At 39.5% G+C, this 18,525-nt stretch overlaps 2 protein-coding genes across 3 annotated transcripts; both read right to left on the bottom strand.

The window, feature by feature from the left end:
• Positions 1-1,946: 1,946 nt before the first annotated feature.
• LOC117945265 (proline-, glutamic acid- and leucine-rich protein 1-like) lies at positions 1,947-4,284 on the bottom strand. The gene is made up of 2 exons (XM_034872662.1): positions 3,868-4,284; positions 1,947-3,490 (listed from the first exon to the last, which is right to left on the bottom strand). The coding sequence occupies exons 1-2, from the start codon at positions 4,075-4,077 to the stop codon at positions 3,386-3,388; spliced, it is 315 nt and encodes a 104-aa protein (XP_034728553.1). The 5' UTR covers positions 4,078-4,284; the 3' UTR covers positions 1,947-3,385.
• A 3,694-nt stretch (positions 4,285-7,978) lies between these two features.
• Positions 7,979-17,830, bottom strand: ptgs1 (prostaglandin-endoperoxide synthase 1). 2 transcript variants are annotated; one of them, XM_034872660.1, is made up of 11 exons: positions 17,674-17,830; positions 17,507-17,584; positions 15,645-15,761; positions 14,964-15,104; positions 13,579-13,722; positions 13,326-13,507; positions 13,135-13,218; positions 12,087-12,333; positions 11,235-11,521; positions 9,067-9,214; positions 7,979-8,643 (listed from the first exon to the last, which is right to left on the bottom strand). In XM_034872660.1, the coding sequence occupies exons 1-11, from the start codon at positions 17,678-17,680 to the stop codon at positions 8,297-8,299; spliced, it is 1,782 nt and encodes a 593-aa protein (XP_034728551.1). In that variant the 5' UTR covers positions 17,681-17,830; the 3' UTR covers positions 7,979-8,296. The 2 variants fall into 2 exon arrangements, with proteins under 2 accessions (XP_034728551.1, XP_034728552.1); XM_034872661.1 differs by having other exon boundaries at positions 17,522-17,584; positions 17,674-17,798.
• Between the last annotated feature and the right edge of the window lie 695 nt (positions 17,831-18,525).

Here is an 18,525-nt window from a genome sequence, read left to right as displayed (position 1 = left end):
AGACATTTATCAGAGTTCAGACACAACTGTACCACCATAACACACCTTTTGGCATTTGAATGTACTTTAAAGTCAGTACCCTATTCAAACAGATGTAGATACAAAATTAACGTTAATGCCAGTGGTTGAGGTGGTTTTGCCTCATTTTGTGGAATGTGGAAGTCTGGACACCATTTGGTGTTCAGGCACACCAGTTTCTTCAATGTGGAAATGTTGATAATGTTGAAGCCTGTTTCTCCACCAGAGGTGCGGGGCTTCCCAGGGTGACTTCCTTAAAAAGTTCCCCCGGGGTGGTGTTTGATGTACAGCGTCACACAGGGTTTGCTGTGCTAAACCCCAAGATTAGACCTACAGAAGACCTCACGCCTTACACTGATGATTTTTAAAGTTTTTGCGAACAATTTATTAAGATTTATAGTCAAACTGACCATCATACCGTTGTACTGAAAAATTTGTAAGCTACAACTAAATAGTGCTTACATATATTGACATTTATGGACAAGGCAGACCATCATAGGTAGAAATTAACATTATAGGAAAACATGAATATTCTGCATGTTTTCATATTTGAAGTTTGCCAAATTTTACCAGATTTTCAACAAGCCCATACTTTGTCAACTTCTAACTAATTTTAGGATAGGGACTATTTTTGTATAAGGTATTCACATTTCTAGCAAACATCTAGTGAAGAGATCTAAGTTGAGTGATTAATTTCTGTGAAATGTCCACGTCCTATACTGAACACAACATATGTAAAGCCATTCTAATCACAAATAAGGTTTGTGTGGCCATGGCTGTACTTTCCCTGATAATCTTATTTTATTTTAGCATTTTTATATTTAAGTAAAAACTGTGCCAGTACCAAATATGAAAATGAAAGGCAGGCCCGTACTGAAAATTGTATGGTGCACATGTGCATTTTAATTTCCTGCACAGTCTGTTTCAATATGTTGATGCATAATACAAAAATATGTACATTAAAATAAAATACTGCTATTGTTTTGCCACGTCTTCTCAGGTTGTTGGTCACCAATCTCTATCCATTTTTAAAAAACAACAAGATTTATGCTGTGCCATTTGCAACTAAAAAGAGAGTCCGGCATGTGTTCAAGAGATTCAAGGTGTATTCTTAAAATTGGAAACAGCAGAAAATTCCGATTTGTAATATAATTAAACACTCCAGAAAAGCAACAAAAGGACCGTGTAGTGAGATTGTTGGAACTACTGTGTTTATTATTTACACATTTTGCATTTACAATAACACATTAGTAAACACATTTTTTACGACATTGCTTACAATGGTAGTACTGCACATACAAAGAATATCCCATTCAAAGGAAGGTGTACTGCATCAGACTGAGGTCTGTCTGTAAAGGTGATTGAGCCTCTTGTGTTAAAAGTGTTTTTAAAAATTAATTAACGCATATGGCAACCTCTGTCCTTTGACCCTAGACACGGATGAGGAAAATCTCCCTAAAAAAATTTCGTTCCCTTGCCCTAACAGGGAATATTAGAAGAAACCTCTGGAAGAGCAACAGAGGAGGGAGCCCTCTTCCAGGATGGACAGGCAGGAAATAGACAAAGGTGGAAAGTAACTAAGTACAATTTTTAGCTACCTGGACTTCCTTTACTTGACTATTTCTATTTGATGCTACTTTATAGTTATACTCCACGCTACTGGAAAAAGTTGTTGTGTATACCAAAAAATTAGGTTTTTACTGTGAACTGAGGTAGGCTGAATTCTGGCCGTGGGTTACCTTGTGCATAGCTGAGCCTCTCATATCTGATTTGGAGGGCACTGTGAGTTTTAAGAAGCTCACGATAGTCTGAATTATTGTTGCTGTGCCTCCCCAGAAGTATGTATTCCTGTTGCAGATGTTGTAGAGCCTTTGCGCTCTCATCCAGGGCAGTTTTCTGACGGTTAAGCCTGAGCTCAGTGTCACTGACGTGACTGTGTTGATAATGTGACTCCGCCAGCTGTTGTTCCTGAAGACTGACGTAGCTGTTGTGAGCTTTCTGGAGAGCCACAGCCAACTTCTGCTTCTCCTCCATTGTTTCAATCTGCTTTGTCAAAGTCTCCTTGAGCTCCACGCGGTGCTTCTCACACCTGGTGCTTTCTTTTTCAAGAGCAGACGTGATCTGATTAACTCTTTGCTGCAACTCCAAGTTTTGTTTCTGGTCTTGTTTTAAGGCCTCTTCAAGTTCTGCCTGTCTCGCCTTGCTGTCTGACAGCTGTTCTTTGAATCCATCTACCATGAATTGGAGCTTGGTGATGGTGAACTTATTCTCAGAGATAATATCAGTATTCTTTATCATCATCTCTTCATGGCGCTCAGAGAGAGAACAGTGTTTAGATCTTATTTTGTCATATTCTGTCTCCATGACGTTGAATTTAGCCTTGATGTCTGCATTCTCCACCCTCAAAGTCTGCATGTCGTACACCAGACGGTCTGAGGTCGCAGATGCTTCTCTCAGCAGGTTGCTGGGGATTGCAAGAGATTCGACTGAAGCCTGCTGTACTAAAAGCAGCTGCTCATAGCACTTCTTCTCTTTTTTGACAAACAACCTTAAGAATCTTTCAGCAATCAGGCTCTTTTCTAAAGCCAGACTCTTCTCAGAAAGCTCCTTCTCTTGGATCTGTATCTTGTTACATGCTGTTGTTAAGCAAACTTTCTCCTTTTTAATTGCCTTCTCAAGTTTTCTCCAAGCTTCTTGAGCTTCCTGAAGATATTTCTGATGAAGCTGCCGCTCATTTACAGCAGCCTCAAGTTCATCTTTCAGCCTTTTTTTTTCAGAAGCAAGCTGTTGGTTCTCATGAGTCAGATGGTCCAGCTCTTCTGCTTCCTTCTGCTGCTGGGAGACAGCGGCCTCATAATCTCTCCAGAAAACAGTTTTTAGTTTGTTCCTCTTCGAGATCTGAAGCCCACTGTTTCACTTTCTGCTGCAGTGAGGAAACTGTGTTGTCCTTGGATTCAATGTCACTTTGAAGATTCTGAAGATTAAGATATAGGGATTGAATTTGATTGTCTTTTTCCAGACTTTCATCATGCTGCTCAATGATGCGAACCTTTAGTGACTTGATCAGTTTATCACACTCTGCGATTTCTTTTTCTTGCTGACAGGAAGACGCCTCCAGATCCTTCTGGAGCTTCTCAATCACCTTCTTGTCCTCTCCGAGCTCAGCGGCCAGTCCAGTGATTGTGGATTTCAGCTTTGCTTTCTGCTCTTTCTGTGACTTCTTGAGATCAGCCACCTGTACCTTCATGTGCTGCATTCCAACACGAAGGAGGTTTTTCTCAGCTTGCTCCGTCCTCAGAGCCTTGGCAAGAGCGTCTTTTTCTTTTCGCTCCTGCTTCAGGGCTCCTTTGTGTTGAGTTTTGGCTGTTTATTTCTTCTTCAAGGCTTCTTCAAGAGCAGCGTTGGCTCTTTTCTCTTTTTCTAGGGCTTTGTGAAGACCAGCTAATTTCTCAGTTATCGCAGATTCCTCCGTCTGTAATACATTAAACAAATGAAAATAAATATCTAGTAAATGTGCAGTATTTTTATGTTAAGATGTTCACTCTTGAACAACGTGTTTAGAAACTAAATGATGAATGTAGCGGTTTGTGCACTAACATGTTTAATATGCGTACATGCTTGTGCAGCTGTACACAATTAACAAATTTGTGGAATAATAATCATGAGCAGATGTGTTTTTTTAGATTTTTTTACTAAACATGCATTATGTATATCATGTGTTACTTCTTGCAGATCCCGACACGTTAAGATGTGTGTGTGTGTGTTTGTGTGTGTGTGTTTGTCTGTGTCTGTGTGTGTCTGTGTCTGTGTGTGTCTGTGTGTGTGTGTGTGTGTCATTTCATTTTTTACCTCTGAGAAGGAACTGTAGGAGTAGTCTTCACTGTTGGAGACAGAGGGCTGATCCTGAACCTCCTTCATCCTATCTTCCTCTGCATACTCCTCAATCTCCTCCTCGATCTCCTCCTCGATCTCCCCCTCAATCTCCTCCTCAATCTCCTCTTCGATGTCTTCAACAGACATGTCCTCACGGGGAGGATTACTTGAGAACCATAAAGGCATGTCCTGAAGAAATGACTGCACTGTACTGATAATGTAGCTTCAATGTGGCAGGGATAACACCTGGCTTTTTGTATTTCTGCACTAACATGTGCCAGCAGAGTATCTAACTTGTAGTCAACAGGTGAATTGTGACTAGCAAAGCAGAGAAGCATAATGATATATCCAGATTCTACTGACACATTCTACATTCCACTTTGGAAGGCCAAGTAACCCACATTCCAAAAAAGAGAGAGGATTGTTTGTAGTGGAGCAGATGAGTGCAATTTTTAAGGAAAATTGTTCACTTGTGGATACAAGCACTAAAATTGGCACAATTACTTAGTGGGTATTGCTCTTTCAAAAACGTGTGTTAGCATCACAAAAAAACATCATGTCAGCCGTAGCGGCCATTTTACTTTCCATCCATCCATCCATCTTCGACCGCTTATCCGGTATCGGGTCGCGGGGGCAGCAGCTCCAGCAGGGGACCCCAAACTTCCCTTTCCCGAGCCACATCAACCAGCTCCGACTGGGGGATCCCGAGGCGTTCCCAGGCCAGGTTGGAGATATAATCTCGCCACCTAGTCCTGGGTCTTCCCCGAGGCCTCCTTCCAGCTGGACGTGCCTGGAACACCTCCCTAGGGAGGCGCCCAGGAGGCATCCTTACCAGATGCCCGAACCACCTCAACTGGCTCCTTTTGACGCGAAGGAGCAGCGGCTCTACTCCGAGCTCCTCTCGGATGACTGAGCTTCTCACCCTATCTCTAAGGGAGACGCCAGCCACCCTCCTGAGGAAACCCATTTCGGCCGCTTGTACCCTGGATCTCGTTCTTTCGGTCATGACCCAGCCTTCATGACCATAGGTGAGGGTAGGAACGAAAATTGCCCGGTATTTTACTTTCCACCATAGCCAAATTCTTTATTTTGCCTGATATCATACACAAAACATTGAACTGGATAAAGGATGTCTACGCCTATGTGCTGATGGTCAACAATTACATAATACCACACACAACATAAATGTAGGCCTCTAGACAGCTGTGGTGGCCATTTTGGATTCCGCCGTAACCAAATTATGTTTTTTCCATCATATCTCTTGAACCAAACATGATAAATCACAAAGGGTGATATTTGCCCCATGTTTTGATGGGCAAGAATTACAATGAGATCATATTCAACATCATAAACTGTTCATGTCATAAGTTAAGTGGTTGGACAGGTGCTCTGGTGGACGCAGGGATTGAATCCCCAGGTCAGCAGAATTATTATGAACACCCTCAAGCACCACTAAACATAAATACCCTCAGCTAGCCCAGGAGTTTCAGAGTGAAACATTTGTTGTGCACAAATCTAGCAGAGAGTTCTCTGTAATGGTCCTATACCAAGCTCATGAATAGACCAGTCAAGGTAAGTGGGGGTACAGTAGGTCTGACTGAAGATCCATCAGCCCTAAGAAGGTGGATGGTCGCTGGTCCTGAAATCAGCTGCTTGGTTTTGCAATGCAGTACGATGGAACATCTACAGCCAAAGAAGGTACAGAACAAACCAGCCACCATGAGCAAACCAAACAAGCTCAAGTGTTGTTTCTTGATAAAGTCAACAAGCTAACCAGTGTCATGAAAGATATTGCCTATATCTTTCAAGGAAGAGAGCCAGGATCTGCTTTTACTAGACACAAAGGATATGGCAAAACCCAAGTGTAGCTGAATTGATTCATACAAACTATGAGAGAGGCAAATCGAGCCAATCAAGGCAAGTGGAGGTACAATACCAGAAGCAGAAACCATCAATTTTGATGGGTAAGCGCTGGTGAACACTTTGCCACCACGGCGCTCAAAAACATTTGACCACTGCCCTGCATTTGAGGTTATCCCCAAAATAGAGGCATACTCTGTGAAATACAAAATAACAGACATAGTGTTCAACATCTACCAACAATCAAGATTGAAGGCAGAAGCTAGGTCAAAGAGAGGACATGGAGCCAGACACAAAGTGACCGGCAATTGGAAAATACCCACAAACTGGCGTAACCTTTGTAGACATGATGAGAATAAAATTGAGCTATTTCACTTCCTCACTGACAGAATTGCAGAAACTTCAACACCTAATGCGGTTATAGTGACCAAAGTGATCACAGCTGTCATCAACCACTCCATCGACCTCCATCGACTACATGTCCATGTAGGCATGAGGAAGCTGACATTAGAATATTGTCCACGCTAAACATGCAGCCAAAAATGGCAGCAAAAACCCCATGGTCAAAGTTAGTGACACAGACGTTCATCTTATAGCAATCAGTGTTCTGCAAGTTCTTCAGGATATTGATCTGCAACAATTGTGGCTCACTTTTGGCCAAGGAATGAACCTGAAATGGATCCCTGTACATGACCTATATCAATGTATTGGAAGGGAGAAGAGCAGCAGTATTCTCTTCTTTCATGCATTTACTGGCTGTGATGTTTTTCAGCCTTCCGAGGCAAAGGGAAGAAGACTGCTTGGCAAACATGGAATACATTGGACCTGGGCCTAAAAATGTTGAAGACAGTATAGTATAGTGCATTATGTTTAGTGCACATTCATCCAGTTCACATTGACAACAACGTAACCACAAAATTTCCCCATGCAGCCCTGTCTGTCTTCTTGGGACATCACAGCAAAACCACAGTAGATCCCTTTTCTCACACATACTGCAATGTGAAACACTACCAACACCTGCAACTCTCAGTCAGTTAGTGTTAAAACTCAATTTTAGCCGTGCTGTATTGTGATTGTAGGGTTTTCTTAATTCAAATAGTGTAAAAACGTATGCAACACTTTAAAAAATGTAACTAGACAGAGTGTGCAGCCATGTGCTGCTGGGGAGTGTGTCTATGTTCCCAGTGTCCCTATCAATATGATTACACAATAAGACTTTTTACACATTAAGACCTTTCAAAGGAGTTCATGTTTTCAACAGTATTTTTTCCTGTAGGTCAAATGTTTAAATCATGTTTCCCTGGGTCCCTGGGTTGTATTTTATTTTTTTGTTTCATTGCTTTTGCTGCTTTGCAGGTATGTATGTTTCAGGAAAACAGCTAAAATTAGTGTTGCTGGCTGAGTTTTGTTGCTTGCTCGCATAGCTACATGTACTTAATGTGTTCCACTTTGTGCTAAAGCTTGAAAAGTGTTGATGCAAGGGATAATACAAAACATTTTCAGAACCGACTGTAGTTACAATATTATTACTGTGAAGACAAACATGCTGGACATGGAAAACTAGAATGATCCCTGCGGCTGTACTGTAAGCACAGCACTGCTATGTGTTACATGCTAATGTCAGCCTGCTAACAAGCTTACTATGAAGATGCTAACATGCTCATGCAAAGCAGGCATAACAGTCACCATCTTGTTTTAGAGTGATGGCAAGTTAGCAAGCTAACATTTGATAATTAGCACTAACTGTAACTGAAATCCATCCAATAGTTGAGACATTACATAAAAAAACAAATGTCACTGTACACAGTGGGATTAATTACACATACACACACACACACACACACACACGCACGCATGCGCACGCGCACGCACACACGCACACATGCACAAGCACAGGTTCATACAGCTGAAGCCTTTGAGTTGCATGGTAAAAAAATATTAGGGCTCCGTGTGTGTGGGAAGCCAGTGAGGGATCTAGTCCTTGTTGTTACAGAGGTGGATTGGTTTAATCTGCGCCCTGGCCTCATGCTGGAGTGGCCAACTTTTATTTTTGAATGGCAAAATTTTCTTTTGTAAAAATTATGAACATGATTGAATGTAATTATAACCTAAATGACTGGGCTTTCTTCTTAAATACATTGAATTAATTTTAGTTTCTAACAGGTCATCTGTAAATTGGTCGAAAATATAGTGATCCAATACCTTTATTCTGAAAAGAAGGAATAAAAAAAGTTAAACTGAGTTCCATCATTAGCAAATGAAAGTACCACTGAGGTCCAGAGGATTTTTCTTGTCCCGGAAACTATGAAATTTATCAGCTGTATTGGCCAAGGTAGACCTGCTTAAATGCAGAGTATGTCATTCACTGAAGTCCAAAATAAGACCACTGTATTAGCACATGTTGTATAAAGGTCACCCTTTCTCCTCAATACGCAATACGTCTGATCTTAATGAGAATATCACAAGAAATTATAACACAATGACAACTACAGTGTCTCCCACAGTCAGTATAGTAATGAACAGATTATGATTGATGAAATACTCATTAAAGTTCAGTAGATGATTTTCTTTGTTTTGTATCCTCTTTTCGTGGAACGTGAAAGTCAACATATGGACACCACTTGGTGTTGAGGCACACCAGTTTCTTCAGAGTGGAAGTTTTGATAATATCAAAGCCTGTCTCTCCCCCAAAGGTGCTGGGCTTCCAGTACTCAGGGGAGCAGATGGGGTTTCCCAGCAGGCCTTTCAGAGAAAATGGAGCACCCATCTCCACCATACTCTCACCAAATAGGCTGTTAGGACGTGTTTTCTCCAGCAGGATGCCGGGGTAGAGCTCCAGAGCATCTATGTCTCCATAGAGCTCCTCTAAACCTCTAGCCATCTCCATGTCATCTGTTTGGAAAAGAGATAACAGCTGTTAATTAACTCAGAGGTTGATGTCTATACCCTTACTATTATCTTATCATGTAACAATGTGGAATTTGTAAATGCGGTTTTTCCTTTACTTACTTAAAAAAACAACCTGATCTCACAGAAAACATAGTTTGCTAAACAATTTTGACTTATTTAAAGTATAACTACTGTTTATTGTTTTGTTTTGCTCCACGCTAGTATGTAGTACTCTGTGAATCTTGAATCTGGAAAGCACGATATATGCCACAGGTGTATATAAATCCAACATGTGAATCTAATTTAAATAAGCTTGAAGTCAAATTTGCTGTATTAACAAAAATATATGTGTAACAGATTTTTGCAAAGGGGGAATACAAAACAGTTTCAGAACCAAGTTTCAGTTACAATATTATTCCTGCTTACCAGTAAATTCATTAAAAGATGTGTATGGCTTTAGGTTAAACTTCTTCCTGTATTCATTAAAGGGCCGCACACGTGTTGCTCGAGACTCTCTGATGACCATTTCTGCTACTTTGAGCACTACTGCATGAGAGTTGCGACCTCCACCTATCTGAAACACAGACAAAGAAGTTACTGCAACGTTAGTTTAATGAATTGTTAATGATGATACCATCAGCCAGATGACAAACAAACGTGTAGCCTGGCAGGCAACAACACTTAAGGCTATAGTGCGCGGTTTCTGTCCCTTCAATGAGGAATTCTAAGTAATGACAACAACATGGTCGGCGCATCCACATGATACAAGCCTTCCGTGATCGCGCACAGCCCCCACCCCTCCTTAACACAGTTGCTATTATGCAAGGAGGACACAGAGGATTTAAAAAAAAACACAAGGGACTCTTCAGAAGAGGTACTTATCTGCACTTGAAAGTGCCCGGACGACACAATCTAATGAACATAGCCATAATCAGCAACACAGAAAGAGTTGTGTGGACCTGATCATCTTAATTAGCTTTTCAGCAACTCATTTGGCAATGGCTTGAATGTACCGGACGTTACTTAATAGCAAAAAGTTACCCACTAAAGCTTTATCACTTTAATCTCAGCAAACGGAAATAACGAGTTGCGGTCACCGGATGCTGCTGACAGACAATTGAGAATACTATCTGTAATTTGATTTTAGGAAGTGATTGTAAGGGGAAGTCCGCTTTAATGTGGATGATTTAGTGGTTCTTATCCAGTAAATACGTATCCTGTCACGTTTCCCATGAAAACATGTTTTTCTTATAAATATAATATGTTCTCTCTTTATGGTATAGCAACTATATGTCTGCCATCTTTGGGGAGAGTTAAGCTACTCTCAGTTGTCATAATTTGGCATGTGATTGGTATTACACTCAATATTTGCATCCAGAGGGTTAAAGGTGTTTGACAACAAGGTTTTATCCGTGGAATGCAACCATTTTAGACAAGAGTCAAAGACAGATGACAAAAAAACAAGTTCAACTCCCTTCACAGCATTTCCTGTCATATATCTGTTTATCTATTGTGTAACTCAGTGGTGGAAGTAGTCAGACATTTTACCTAAGAGTTGCCATACAACAATGTATACATATTCCATTCCATCTAAAAGCGCTATTCAAAATATCAGCAAAATGTACTTAAAAGTATCAAAGTACATCAGTAGATCTGAAAGGAAAGTTGATCTGCAGAAAAATTAATCTTGCCTGACATATTATGAATTCAATTATCGAATTTCATTTTTATTTTTATTATTTCTGGGGCATTTTAGGCCTTCATTTCCACAATTCAGATAAAGACATGAAAGGGGAAATGACATGCAGCAAAGGGCCACAGATAGGAGTTGAACCCATGGTCGCTGCATCAAGGAGTAAACCGCTATATACAGTATGTGCAGCTGCTCTAGTAACTGAGCTAACCCGGCCACATTTTCTCATCTTTTAATATTGATGCCTAAATGCATAAGTAGCATTTTATAAATGAAGCTGGTTGAGGTGGAGCTAGTTTTAATCACTTTATATACAGCCGGATTGTTTTGTCCAGTGTTTCTCAAACTAGGGGACGGGCCGCTTCAGAATGTCACATGAGGAATCTGACACAAATATGTATTTTACTTCTTTGGACTTTTCTCTAACCCTTTTTTGCAAATGTTGGATAAGTTCACCTTTTTGAAACTTGAACAGTTATTTACATAAAACCATCTGAGAAGTTAGATAATCTGAAGCATAACACGAGGCCTCAACTGTCTCTTTTGTCAGGGGTCAAAAGTCAAAAAAGTTGGAAACGTCTGCATAGCTACAATGCATTTTATAAGCTTATTGTATGTATTTTATGTAAGATCTTAATTTGTACCTAGTAGGCTAACTATAGCTGAAACATAAATGTAGTGGAAACAAAAGTACAATATTTGCCTCTAAAATGTTGTCAAGTAGAAGTATAAACTAACATTTAATGTAAATGCTCAAGGAACGTACAAGTACCTCAAAGTGTACTTAAGTACAGTACTTAAAGTAAACTTTACATCTATAAAATCAACAATACTAACACAACTGCATTTGTAGCTCTAACACTGAATTATAGTATACAATCAGAAGATGGTACTTCTCTACCTGTCCTGCAGGTTGTTGGGAGAAGGCATCCACTAGTTTCTCCACCCCATAGTGCATGAAGAGGGAGGTGTTGTAAATAAACTGAGAGTACGGGATTTCATCTCCGTCAATGAGGAAGCTGTCAGGCATCAGTGGATGCCAGTGGTAGAGGTGACAGAACTCCAGAGCAATGCGGTTGCTGTACTGGAAACGTACGGTGAAGAGCAGGGTGGGGTCAAACTTCAGGTTCAGCAGGTAACCACTCAGATGCTGCACGTACTCTTGGATTATAATGTTGATGATTTCTCCTGAGAGACAAAAACAAATGTAATCACTTCATGACACACACAGACAAAGACTTTATTGAAATAAAAAACATTCAAATAAGCTTGAAGGTAGAAATGTGAACTGTTAATTTGCACATTCAATCAGAGCTGCAACAGGGAATCAACTAGTTGATTGACTATTTTGGCAATCAAGCATGTTAGTAATTTTTTACACAAAAGTGCCAAAAGTCTCAAATGGTAGAATTAACTGCTTTTCTTAAATTAATTTCTCAAGAATTCTCAAGAAACTTGAGAAAGGCGCTTTGGGCATTTTCCCCAGTTTCCAAATGTTTTATACACCAATTATGTATTTATATAACAATTAATTGATTGATTGAGAAAACGATCTGCAGATTAATCAATAAAAAAAAAAAATTAAGTCTAAAAAGAATTTTAAATTTAAAAAATAAAATAATGAAACTGCCAGTTCTGCACTGCAGAAAGATCCATTTTTAAGTTATTATTTTACAAACCTATTGTTGGTAAAAGTGGTCAATATACTCTATGTTGGACTTAAACTGTAAACACATCTTCCTGAGGTTCTCACCAATGATGATGAGTCTGGTGGTCTGGAAGAGCTGCTCATCGTCCCAGGTGGGATGTTCTGCCTTCAGGATGTCACAGACTCTGTTATGCTCCCTCAGCCATATGGTGGCGTACATGGTGAGGCCTGGCAGGAGGCCAAATAACTCATGACCAGTGACCAGACGCTTTTCTGGCGGGATATGTTCCGGATACACCATGTGCACAGGGACCTCAGATACAGTAGGGGGGTACATCTCACCATGTATCAACTGTCAAACAAAAACATGTGTCAGCAAAGTTTTCTAAACCTTGTTATTCTTTTATGATAGGTCATGTGCACAGGAATCTTAGATACAGTAGAATGGTACATATCACTATTTGATATCTGTAAGCAAACAAAATAGTAATCCACATTTGAGAGAAGTATTTTGAAGGTTTGGTTCTGAGTTATTTAAGCTTTTTAGACCCTGTTTGCTCTACTATTTCTTCAAATACTTGCCTGCTTGCCATAGTTATGCACAGGTCATGGCAGACTTGTGAATAACATGCTGGTTTTAAAAGTAACAGACTTGTATTATTTATAAGACAACACCCGTAAGCTTTAATGTGAAGATGGTTTAAAGGAAGTTCCCTCTCAAACACTCAGACACGCTGATCTTTCTACATTTACAAGTTTAGCTGCTCTTATTGTCTTTAGCTTGTTTTTATTGTTTTGTGTTATTTCCTGTTTCTATGTATTGCACTTATTACAAATATTACATTTCTGCTTTTTGCATACATCGTCTTAAGTGGAAGGCACGATAATGTGCTGTCAAAGTGATTGTCTGTCTTTAACCACTTTATCTCCATCACTACTGGAGATTGTACCACATTATTCTCAGAAGTTAGCGTGAAGGAGGAAGTAAAAGCTGTTTACAGCTTACATCCTTTACATATGCAAGAAGTAGCTGGTGTTTGTGAATTACGCTATTCGTTATTTTTTTCCTTCAGAGTGATATCAATCTCCTTATCTAACTTTCTGAAAAAAAGCAAATAAATGTATTTCCCAAAATGACAAACTTCTTTACTACTTGATATTTGAGCTTTCCATCTTCATGAAGCCGGAGTTGAAGCTGTCGCATCAGGTTGTCTCCATAGATATTGCTGGCATCTACCTGGTTAGAAAAAAATGCTTACAATGCTTATTTGGCAACACCTTTAAAAGTCAAACACATACAGTACACAACAAACTAATTATGAAAAAATACGGCATGTATCTCACCCCATGGCCTAAAGCCTTAGTGAAGCCACCTTGAACTTCCTGGTTTGTCTTGAAAAACTGGTGGGTAAAGTGTTGGGCCATGAAGGCAAACATCAGGTTGGTTCCCTGAGGATCTGGCCTGAATTTCTTTCTCTTGAAAAACCTCTCGGCCAACACTTTGGGATCAGGAAGATCAGGTTTACCTGTAGAGAAAGAAACATGTAAAAATGTCCTCAGTGGCACAATCACCTCTGTCTGTAGGTGCAGGTCTTACCTTTAGTTCCCATCGGCAAAGGGCAGCCTTCAGGTACAGGAGGGAGGAGACGGGTGTAGTAGGAAATGTTGTAGTAGGACTCCCAGTTGAGGTATGCATATTTAGAATTGTAGGTTGGAGGGCTTGGAATAAGTTCGCTTCTGACTTTGGGAGAAAGTGACAAAATGTAGTTTACAACAACTGTCTTATTGTATATTTTACATGTTTGCTGGTTCAGTGCAGAAATGGACCAGCATGTTTGGACACCTAATTAATCCATGTGTATGTACCCAGCCTAAAAGTACCAAGTACCACAGCCTACAACCTCTCTTAGTGTAGCCACTGTAATTCTGTAGTGTTCTTGGGTTCATTAAAGGCGCCATATGAAAAAAATGAATTATACATATTATTAGTGTTACTATTATTGTTATTGTTGTTTTTGTCATTATTGTTATATTATTATTATTATTATTATTACCCTATAAGTACATGGATGAGGAAATTCTGTACTATATGTATATATTGTTGTCAACAAATACCATGAAATTAAGGAACTGATCTTACTCACATGCTACGAGCTACAAAGCATGACACAGCTTATGCTTCTGTTCCACCGAGCTCCATTGGTGTCCAAAATATGTTACAGACACATCTAGCCACATTTTTGCATTACAATTAACCAGAAGCTGTTGTGAAATTCTTTTTGGTCCACAAACATAGTCCTGCAGCTGAGAATACCCACTAGCACACCAAATGTGTATTCCCAAACTGAGATGGACTGACAAATCTTTTCTTTTCATGTGATTTGTTGACAATAATTAAAGCATGGAATGACACCAGACTTCCTCTTTAACTCTGCTCTGACTCTGAGTTTGCTTGCAAGGAATACAACATCTTTAGCAAAATAAATCCTGATGCTTATTTAATTCTAGTAACACTGTACCTTTTTTGTGGATTTAAATAAACTTTTATTTGCACCTACAAATCTTGCATGCTCTCAAAACTTCATCAAGATAAAATAAACCTCTTCCGATGCATTTAAAAACTAGAATTTCAGATGAGTTACTGATCAACTTTCCTTTGAGTTGCCTTTTTTGTCTACACACACACACACACACACACACACACACACACACACACACACACACACACACACACATACACACACCTGTATGCTGCTTTGTGTCTATAGATGAGGCAACCCATTCTGAACCCTCTCCCATGATTCTCACATAAGTATGAGTAAGCAACCCTTACCCCAACAGGCCTTATCTAAAACAGCCTTGACCTTGATAGATGCAATCAACTCTTTTTTCTGCTGTGGTCTGTGATCTGGTGGATTCTGCCAATTGAGTGACGTGTTTTCGTGGGTTGTGTTTTTTTTAACCTCAAACCTTTTCACCTACCTGTCAGCACTAATCTCATGAATGTGTCTCTCAGGAAGGAGCTGTTGACGATGTCCCAGAACCACTGGAAGTGGGTGAGGATAAAGTGAACTGTCGCAGAACTCGGCTTCAGCGAGAGACGAACTCTGGTCCAGAGCTCCGCTACACACAGAAATCAAGAATAAACATTCTTTGTACCACTTCTAATAAAGCAAAGGTTTATTAATTGTGACTATTGTAAATACACAATGCATGAATGCTAAAATGAGAACCTTTTTGTGTTGCCATGTTGGCTGGTGTTTATCCTCCTCCAAAATGAACCTTGCTTTACGTTTTTAGCACTTTACTTTACAAAGTGGTGGAGGAATAGGATAACTATAGATCCAATTCACTGTTTAACCACTGACCTTCTGGAAGTACAATGTATTTTTTAACAACGTCTTCATATTTACAACTATACTTAATTTATCATTGTTAAAACACTTTAATAGTGTGAATTATCTTCTTTTATTTAACAAAATAGTAGAAGCATTAGAGTGCACAAGATTGTGGTTAGCGTAGGGTGACTTTAGGGTTCATTTGCCCCACTGTCACAGTAAAGTAGTTGTTGAGCTAATAGGATTACTAGGAGCTTCTGAATGAACACAAACCCGGATGCCAACACACAGATATGTTGAAAATGCTCAATTTTTATGTACTTACGAACAGTACAGTTGTCTCCATAGAAGCCTGTACGAGTGCAGTCACATTCGTAGCGTTCCGCACCAAATCTCACACACACTCCTGAGTTCTGACAAGGGTAGTAACAACAGGGATTCACTGCAAATGAGTAAAAACATCAGATTACTTTTTCTGAATTAATAATTGGTATAACGCAGCTCCAGCTGAGCTAAATTACGGATAGTACAGATGGTGTAATGACTCAGAACAAAACTGAAACATGGGCAATCTGACCGTGTTGAACTACTTTACATATCATTTTGTGTGTATGTGTGTGTGTGTGTGTGTGTGTGTGTGTGTGTGTGTGTGTGTTGATTGATTCCATAAATCTTACACTCTAAAGCTAAAACCAATTTTTATTAACTCAGATTATCACTACTCCAAAGATGTAACCAGCGATGGCTTTAAGATTAAAGAAAGTCACCATGTCACCCTCCCTCATCAACAACACTCCACCAAAAAGTCTCTTTACAGGAACTGTTATTTGGACATCTCTGTTTCTGGGTAACAAGTTGCTACTGCCCCACCACAATCCCCTCCCCCGTGTCTTTAACACTCTGCCGTACTGTGGCTTCCTGTCCTCCCTTCATATTGCAGATGTTTAATGAGATAATTAGACATTGCAGCTTTTTCTTCCTCCTTTAGCTGTGAATGAGAGGATTGATAAACATGCCCACCCTACATGAACAACATATATAGGGGACGATGATCAAGATGTCTCCACGGATGGAGGCCTTGGGGTTGTGCTCTCTAGTACTTTTTTTTGTCTTTGTTCATTTCTTCAGCTTTCAGCTGGCAGTCTCTAATCTGTATGTCTATTTCTGTGTATCTACTTTGAGTACAGCAAAAACCATGAGTCAAATTCCCTGGACGTGTTCTCACTTACTTGGCCATTAAAGCTGATTCTGATTTAGGTTTCTAAAAGGAGATAGTGTACGAATTCATGCATTGTTTAAAGTAGTGTAGTGTTAACTTGACCAGGGCAGGCAATGATGCAGATATACATTTAGATTGAGTTACTTATGGAGTAGAATAAATGCAAAATGTGTCTACTTCTGAACGTAATCACTGTGTAAATCCAACATATAGGCTACAGGCTGACTACTTTACAGACCCACTTTTTCAAACTACTTACCTATGGTATGATCTACATAAATGGTGGCTTAAATTGAAATACAAGTGTTTTTAGCCGTATATACATTCAGGGATTGAGCTAATCCAAGCATGCACTGGAAAACAAAAGAAAAACCCTGGCCTTGGGTAAATAAAATGTGATACAAAACGTGTCAGTTGTTTATTTCCCTATTTATTACACACAGCTTCTCACTTCCACCTTCCCTCATCGGCCTTTTGCAGGATATAACCGGCCCACTTTCATCTATTTCCTGATTGATTGTCAATGTTGCTTTGTGCCTTGCTTTCTCTTAATCCTGAAATGTGGTAAATGTACCGCAACCTGCATACATGTGTGTGTTTTAACCATAGACTGTGTAAAAGGTTTCAATATCTTCAATAAATTACTGAACTTTTCTTGTTGTCCTGAATTCGTCTGACAACTTTGCGATTTTTGTGATTGAATAACACACAAAAAAAATACATCAGGAGTCAGCAGATGCACAATAAAAGGAAGATTACAATTCAGGCCTTCCAAACCTCTGCCCCTATTGGGCCTGGAAATCCAACACAAATATATCCAGCGGCACCCTGTAAAACTGAAAACATTAATAGAACCACGGATCACTTAAATATAAAAAGAAAACAAATGTAGTTTTATTTTGGTATAATACCTCAACTACATCCTCAAACCAAAGACCTCCAAAGAAAGGAAAAGAAAACCTGCTTACCAACACTTGAGTCACCAGCACATGATGAGCTCTCCAACAGCAACAGGTTGAAAAACCAGATAGAGAAAATCCTAAACCCTGGGAAAATTTAAAAGGTTGAATATCATCTGGGTGTAAAAATATTAAATCTATCCGCAGGTGTTTAATTAAATAATGTGAGGACTCACCTTTCATGATTTCCACACCTGGGTCGTTCTATGAGAGCTCAAAATTAAATTAGAGTTGTTTAAAAAGTTTTATTTTACAAGGTTCTGTCTCTCTAAAGTAATTCCAGACACATGGATTGGCTACTTGCTGCACAACAACCTATAGGCCTGCTGATAATGTCTCTAACACGAATGGGTGGAGACACACTTTCCTCTACTTCCTCCATTTCGTCTGTAGTATATTTTGAAACGCCTGCTGCAACTGGCAGTGGGCAAATTGTTCTCAGAGTAATGATAAGACCCATGTGTGAACAAATTTTGACTTCAATCTTCAAATAATGAATATTATTGGTTCTTATATTTCATTCATATCATTTAAGTGAAAGAAAACGTGAAAGGACACTAAAAGAATATTTCAAAGTGCTTTAACTCCACCTACTGGCAAATGTATATAACATCCAAGGCTTGACTTGTTAGAAAAAAAAGCCCATTTCTTTTAATTTACTGTGTTTTACAAAATTACTCCTCATACGTGTACTAAATATCCCCAGAACCTGCACAGAGACCCTGACACTGATTGGACACTGTTCCTAGTAATTATGATTTGTATGAGGGGGAGAGGGACACAGGAACAAAGAGGCTGTCTTCTTTACAAAAAGAACCAAACAATCCAGTTGAGTTGCCAGGTTCTGAGCTCCTTTCCATGGAGACATTATCTGAGCCAAACCGATGTGAGATTCTTGCCTGTTGAAGTAATGTCCTGCATACTGTAGCAATTTTAGGACTAGGTTGTCTACAAGAAGATAATTCAAATCTTGACCAAAACATGTTCAGCCAATTCTTTAAAACTTGACAGACCTCACCTTAAGTCTC

This window comes from Etheostoma cragini, chromosome 5, assembly GCF_013103735.1.
Source record: "Etheostoma cragini isolate CJK2018 chromosome 5, CSU_Ecrag_1.0, whole genome shotgun sequence".
Classification (NCBI taxonomy): domain Eukaryota; kingdom Metazoa; phylum Chordata; class Actinopteri; order Perciformes; family Percidae; genus Etheostoma; species Etheostoma cragini.
Note: the sequence above shows the minus strand (reverse complement) of the source record. Positions and strands in the feature narration are given on the sequence as shown.

Coding starts and splice junctions, on each gene's coding strand:
- LOC117945265 (XM_034872662.1), bottom strand. CDS start 4,077: ATGCCTTTATGGTTCTCAAGTAATCCTCCCCGTGAGGACATGTCTGTT. Junction 3,491..3,867: donor CCTACAGTTCCTTCTCAGAG/GTAAAAAATGAA, acceptor AATGTATTACAG/ACGGAGGAATCTGCGATAAC.
- ptgs1 (XM_034872660.1), bottom strand. Junction 15,105..15,644: donor TGGAGACAACTGTACTGTTC/GTAAGTACATAA, acceptor TTCTGTGTGTAG/CGGAGCTCTGGACCAGAGTT. Junction 9,215..11,234: donor CCCAACAACCTGCAGGACAG/GTAGAGAAGTAC, acceptor TCTGTGTTTCAG/ATAGGTGGAGGTCGCAACTC.